The 7036-nt window shown below is 43.7% G+C and overlaps 1 protein-coding gene across 1 annotated transcript in view; it reads left to right on the top strand.

Annotated features, from left to right (window-relative positions):
* The first annotated feature begins 876 nt into the window (after nucleotides 1–876).
* The window catches only part of LOC119323089 (mucin-5AC-like), a 7196-nt gene continuing 1036 nt past the window's right edge, over nucleotides 877–7036 (top strand). Inside the window, exons 1-6 of the mRNA XM_037596664.1 lie at nucleotides 877–1046; nucleotides 1140–1338; nucleotides 1538–1624; nucleotides 4405–4776; nucleotides 5142–5298; nucleotides 5490–7035. Of these exons, the coding sequence (XP_037452561.1) occupies nucleotides 964–1046; nucleotides 1140–1338; nucleotides 1538–1624; nucleotides 4405–4776; nucleotides 5142–5298; nucleotides 5490–7035 (2444 nt within the window). The 5' untranslated portion in view covers nucleotides 877–963. The remainder of the gene's footprint in view (nucleotides 1047–1139; nucleotides 1339–1537; nucleotides 1625–4404; nucleotides 4777–5141; nucleotides 5299–5489; nucleotide 7036) is intronic.

Genomic DNA, 7036 nt, shown 5'->3' on the forward strand with positions numbered 1-7036 from the left:
AAATCTAGCTTATTCTGTCACAAATGATCTTCCGTACTGAATTGAAAGTAAGGTTTCTTAGACTTTGGTCTCTGAACTGAAAGTAAGCCGTAATCTGCAGGTGGAAAAAGGGAACTGATTTAAACTGTAAGATAACTGAACATTACAGAATGGCAAAATGTTGCCATAAACAGAAGTTGAGTGAAGATTAGACTTTTTAATCTTCACTGCTTGTTTAGACTCTCAAGTTGATATTTTGCGCACCTTCCTACTCATCATACTTGCGGATCGATCAATCTTCAGAAGTTTGGTCTTTGTAATCTTCATTGCTTGCCTATAAGGAAATTGAACATGCTTATAAGTCACACTTTTGCATTGTTTATATTCTGCTTGTGTCTGCCCTGCCAATTATCGGCACGCCAAAATATAGACAGACTATTTGGCCAACACACCTTGCCATGCCAATATTGAAAGGGGAAACCCAAATAAGCATAGGGAGCCAAATTACTGGTGTCTACTCAAACACACAGCCAACGCTCCGTCAATGCCAATTTTTTGGCTGGCAACTCTAGGCTCTAAAGCAAACAAAACCATAAGTATGATGAGCAGGACGGTGAGGTAAAATACCAACTCCCTTTAATGGTGTAAAATCTTCACCCGCAAAAAAAAGGTAAAATCTTAATAATAATAATAATAATAATAAATAAGTCTACAATAGAAGCGGACTTTTATAGGGTGAAAAATAGAAAAACAACATGGGCGTTGGATCTCCGACGCATGGCTTTGGTCAGCCAGAGAACTGGTGGGGACTTTTCATATATAGCTGTTTGTCGGGGTGGTTTTCGCGAAATGTACAGAGTCCCCTCAAGCTCCGGCGGCCAAGCTGGGTCATCCATCCGATCTAACGGCCCACGGTCGAGCTGATTCTGTTGCAGTCTTTCCCCGGTTAACCGCTGAGGCGCCGACGAGTCAACAAGCTTCGAGATGGCGTCGGCGGCGGCGGCGGCGCTGGCGGCGGCGGGGAAGCGAGAGTTATCCGAGGACGACCTGTACCTCATCCTCCACAAGTCGGCCCCTCTCCTCGCCCTTCGCGCCGGCTCGCCGCTTCTCCCCGGTCCGCCCTAGCTAGGGTTTTAACGCGCCGCTGAATCCGTCCGCAGGTACTCGCCGGCGACGATCCTGACGGCACTGCAGGAGGTGACGCAGCACGCGCAGCGGAGGAGCATCGACTGGCGGGCGCTGGTGGCCAAGACGGCCACGGGGATCACCTCCGCCCGCGAGTACCAGATGCTCTGGCGCTACATCGCCTACGGGCATGACTTCGTCGAGAACGTCGAGGACGGCAGCCCCCAGCCACTGGTTTGTACTCTTGGATGGATTACTCTTCCAGTTCAATTTCGACTAACTTCAGTTGCGTCTTCTAGCCAGTATTGTGGCGTCAGGAACTGTTAGATCTTAAGAGGCCGATGTATAGGAGAAATTCAGTTTGTTCTACTGTTGCCTTATCTTTTCCTAACGGTATTTGTGGTACTTCTGTTGCCCTGATTGATTATGGCAGGGTGATGAGAGCGACTTGGAGTGTGAGATTGAACCCTCTCCTAAGCCGAGCAACGAAGCCGCAGCTGAGGCCTCACGGTTCGCCAAGGTACCACATTTTGTTTTCGTCGAAAGTATTTCTGTCTGTATTGTAGCTGATATGTTTCATTTGTTTATCAGATGCTCCTTCTCGATTTAGGATGCCAATGGCCTAATTTCTGTTTCACCCCTTTGCCTTGTTTATCTGTGTTCATTAGGAACCCATAATCCCGGATATATAAACTTGAACACCATCAGTGTATTTAGTAATTGCATATTTTTTTCTTTTATTTGATTCTTTGATCAAGCACATCCGGGATCCGAGTGCGAGATGTGCACAAAATTTTGGTTGGCATCTGCTTAAGGTCATTGTGTCCTATTGTACCACAAATCAGTATCCATTGTCGTGCTATGTATGCTATATGGTTATTGGCTTGTCCATATAGATCCTTTGTATGTTCTTATACAAAGGAGTTGCAAGGTATGGCCTACTTGGATTTACTTACTAGTAATGCTGTTGTGCACTAGGAGTTTCATGTAGTAAGCGTGTAACTGTGACATTCAGTACTGAATAAAGTGCATCTGCCCTCCTAAAAGTATTGAGGTGGTGTTAAATTAGTCCTAAATATATGAAAGTGCAGATTCCAGTCCCTTGTAGTATTTTAGGTGAGTCTTCACAGGTCCAGAGCAACCCAGCTCGTTGCTGACCGGCACTCATGGTGCTTTGACCGCAACCAAACAGCCAGAATGCTGCTATGGCAGGAGTTTTGCTGCAAAGGGAGCTTAATGTGCTGAATTGAGCTGCTCAGGACCCGCGGTGACTCAGTTTTAGGCTGTGTTTGGTTGCAGGAATTTTTTGAAGATTACTAGAAATCACAGGGCAATCTCGTTAGATTCCTGCATTTGGCATAACCACTTGGAATGATAGTTAGAGACTAGATTACTATGATAGGATTCCAGTTGTTTGGGACCTATGGATTCCTTTTGAAACAGGTGGCTATCTTGTCCTAAAAAACGCTAGACTTTAGATATTAGTTCGATTCAAACATAGTGATCGAATTGTACTAATCTTGTGAAGGGCTTTGTGTCCATCCCATTTAGGGCCTCAATCATACTGTATATCCATGCCTATGTACTAATTAAAACTCATCCAACTAATGGTCTTGGGACAATTCAATCCATCATGTCCTGCTATTTCACAATGCGACCTTGACATGGTGTGCAACCAATTCGTTCTTGCATTTGCATCGTTAAATTAAACATACAGTTACTTGTTTTGTTGAAATTGTACTTTCTTATTAAACACTAGCTCCAGTTTTCGTTGAAGATTGATAATAACCCTTGTACCCTAATTTGGTCTTTATTCTGTATAAGTTAGTAAGATACAGATTCTTTCACAGCATGCCTTTATTTATGCTAAAAGCAGCCTCATCAGCAGTGAAAGAACAGCTTCCTAGCCGAATAAAACTTTCTAAAGTCAAACCTAGCGGCCTTGCAATGATAAGTAGTTCGGTCTAAGAAGTGTTTTGTTAATAAAAAATACTAGCCGAAAAAGCAGTTCCATTTGAATACTCTGCCGTGAGAAAGAGTTAGATCTTACTAATCGACAATCTGAAAGTCTTTGTCAGAAAGGGACATAAAGAAATAAAACAAGTCTTTGAAATACATCAGTATTAATCTACATTGTCTCATTAACAGGTTATATTGCACCAAATGACCAAAACAACTCGATTTTGTATCCATTGGAAAACTTTAAGGGTAATGTCATATTCCCAATTGTCTCATTACCATGGTAATATTCCTAGTAATTCACACATTCCTTTCAATCTGGTTTTCTTAGAACCAAATGCCACCTTAAGGTACTGCAGGGACCGGAATGTGCACTTCAATAGAATTAGGAATAACTTGACACCCCCTCAATACTTTTGGGACTGCAGGTGCAGTTCGCTCTTCAGTATGAGCCTATGGAAGGCTGATTGATGCACAGTGTTGGCTCCACTCAAAAGCTTGATTGATGCCTCGTTATCAAATGAGACATGAAGTCTGGTGTTTCACTAGATATCATAGGACAGTGAACAGTTTGGCTGTATTCGTCAATGAAGATCGAGTTCATATGATTCACCCAAGTTTCTTGTTCTATCGCAGAGAGGGTAAAGGTCCATTTTATTTGATTTACAAGATGGACTTCCTCTAATGCCTCACAAGTCACACTCTCAAGTTTCACAAACTCGTAGTTTCTACAGAAAACTGGCTAATCTACAATTCTGCAACTGCAACTATGAGTCAATCTCTACCTTTATATGTAGAAAGACAAAAATTAAAGCGTCATAATGTTTACACCCTCCAGTTAGAAAAGGGTAGCTATCATGTTTGCCCCCTCTAGTGACGAAAGAGTGGCAGTAGATGATATGTACAGTCAACCTTGTAATCTTTGGCAGTGAATATCTTTTGGGATATTAAATTAGACAGATAAAAATAATAATCATAGTTTTTTTCTCAAAAAATGCTTTTAGTTATGAAACTTTTTTGTTCTTATTGCAATTGAAATCAAGTATACTCACAGTTGTATTTGGGGACCATGTCTACACCCAAAATGTCATCCTTCTATCACTGGCATATTAGTCTATAAAAAACAGTTCTTATGTCAGCTTCCATTTCACTTACGTAAAATAGTCATCATTTATGGAAAAGGCAAATCTCTAGTTTTGTTAGCAACTTCGTATTGATTACTAACTATGTTGAGTGTAATGCAGTCATGCCATGTACTATTTGCTCTGTTGCATATTTGCACTTCATTTCTTGTTATCTTAGATATGCACAATGTACTTGATCCTCTCATATAAATTGCAGATCTTGATGTATGGACCTTCACGCGAGCAAGGTTCTAGTCATCGTGCTAACTCAGATGTTCCTCTGCTAAACACTCCAAATGAAAAGATACCACGTGTTTCATCTGACAAACAGCTTGCTCAGAGCCATCGTCTAACAAATGGTACAGGTCCAGTTTCCAACTCAAAGCAGGCACCCCATACAGGGTTATCTCCTGATTCTTTTGATGGGAATGGACCTCATAATAAAAAGACAAAGAAGACTAAAGCATGGACTAAGGATGAGGATGCAGAGTTAATGGCTGGTGTACATAAGTGTGGTGAAGGAAATTGGCTGGACATTCTGCGTAAATATAACTTCGATAGCACAAGAACTTATGGTCAATTGTCTCAGGTAACTCTATGGTCACCTTGTAAAATGCATACTAGCATCTATTATTGTGCTGCAGTTCATCATTGTTTACATCCATTCGGTTTACCTTAAGTTTTCCCGACTTGTAATAACTTGGTAACATGCTTTGCAAATATTCTAAGGTAAGTAGGCAAATACATGTGCCTCTTGCTGCAGTAGTTACGTTCCTTTGCTTGTGATCTGTGCCTAGATAAAGTTCCATCTCAACCTTACTTGGTCTGGTTGTTTAGTTCTCATTCGCATATAACTGATGCATAGTATAATGATTAGCTTGATGGGACATCCATGTCTCTCAGTGTACATATTTGTCTGTAGAGTAATTAGGTAACGTGTGCTGTTGTTTTCAGAGATGGGCAGTAATTTCCAAGCGTCAAGCAACAACCAAGCCTGCTAAAGCTAAACCAGTCACCGGGGGATATGATATGAAAGCTACTCAAAAGGCATTCTTTATGGCTCTTGATATGCCTATGGGGAAGCCTGGTGGATTGTCTACATTAAGATCAGGTATTTATAAAATTCTTATAAATTGTCAGTACAGACAGCTCTCATTTAGAATAATGCTTCTTTACCGAAAGTGTCAACAAGTCAAACATTGTTCTATAGCTTCGTTGCGTATCTGAGATGTAAATCCATTCTGGCATCTTTGGAGTGCCTTGTGCTAGCCTTTTGGTGCTCATTGAAGCTTTTTGATGTAGGAGCTTCACAACAAAGCACTCAACATTCTGCTCCAGTATTTGGTGCTGCGGCACCTGAGTTAAAATCTGCAACATCATCATCATTCTCGTTGCCAGTACCGGTGCCAAGTGCAGCCCCTGGGGTTGTGTCAGCACAAGTGCAGGTTCAACCTCCTCGGGTGCAACAGGCTCCTCCTCAAGCTGCGCCCTCAAAAGTGTCAATTGCTTCAATCAAGTCACGAAATAGCTCTAAGAAGCAAACTGCACAAGCAAATCCTACAAATGCTCCTTCATCTATACAAGCTGCAGCTATTGCTGCCGGTGGACGAATCGCCACAGCAAGCATCGCCACCAATTTATTGAAAGCTGCACAATCCCCGCAAGCTGTGCACATAAGATCTCGAGGAAAAGGGTCTTCAAAAACTTCTACAAGCTCTAAAGCATCCACCATGGCTGGCGAGCCTGGAACACAGACTGGCAGTGCTCAACACCCAGAACTTCTAAACTGCAGTGCCCCTACACCATCTCCTACGGTTTTGATAACACAGTCAACCGAGCAAGTTAATGTTGTGCCAGAAGTTGCAGGAGTTAATCCCCCGGAACAATCTGCTAGTGCACATTTGTTGGAACCTGATAGAACATTGAGCACCACACCAGTGCCTGGCCCATGCGACAATATGGAGATTGACGACGACTCAACATTTTGTGTAGTCACGATGGAGGACTTGTTTCCTGAAGACGTGAAGCAGCCAGAGACGGTGAGTCAGCCAGAGATGGTGAGGCAGCCAGAGACGGTGAGGCCGCCAGAGACGGTGAGTCAGCCAGAGATGGTGAGGCAGTCAGAGACGGTGAGGCAGCCAGAGATGGTGAAGCAGCCAGAGATGGTAGATCCCAAAGCCGAGGAGATGATAGATCCCAAGGATGCTGACATGCTGGAGTTCGATCGCTTTGTTGCCCAAGGATGCTTGACTACAGATTATTCTGATAAAAGCAAAGGTGTCAAAATTGCTCCTGGAGCTCAAGGAGCTACTGCCAGCCAGAAGAAGAAGCAGCTACCCACAGTTGGGAAAAGCATCCCTGTGTTTAGAGCACCAGTAATCATGAAGAAGACCAAAGCTCTAGCTTCACATGGGGCGACGCTTGCATCAACAGTCACCTCTAGTGGCCTTGTTGGCACAGGCAATGCTGGTGTGCTGAGTAAAGCAATATATCGGAAGCCAGCTGGTCCAGGCACCACAGGCAAACAAAATAGGTGCCAAGAAATAATGGCCCAGAAGCAGCATGCTATAAACTCAAATAGTAGCGCAATGGCCAGGAATGCGGCTCCCGGCACCGGAACACCAGCCAGGAATGTGGCTGCCGGCGTTGGAGCACCAGCCAGGAATGCGGCTCCCGCCACCGGAACACCAGCTAAAAGTGCGGCTCCTGCCACTGGACCATCAGCTAAAAATGCGGCTCCTGCCAGTGGAACACCAGCCAGGAACACAGCTCCTGCCACTGGAACACCACCAGTCAGGAATATGGCTCCTGGCACTGGAACACCACCAGTCAGGAACACGGCTCCCGGC

The sequence above is a fragment of the Triticum dicoccoides genome, chromosome 6B, assembly GCF_002162155.2.
Source record: "Triticum dicoccoides isolate Atlit2015 ecotype Zavitan chromosome 6B, WEW_v2.0, whole genome shotgun sequence".
Classification (NCBI taxonomy): domain Eukaryota; kingdom Viridiplantae; phylum Streptophyta; class Magnoliopsida; order Poales; family Poaceae; genus Triticum; species Triticum dicoccoides.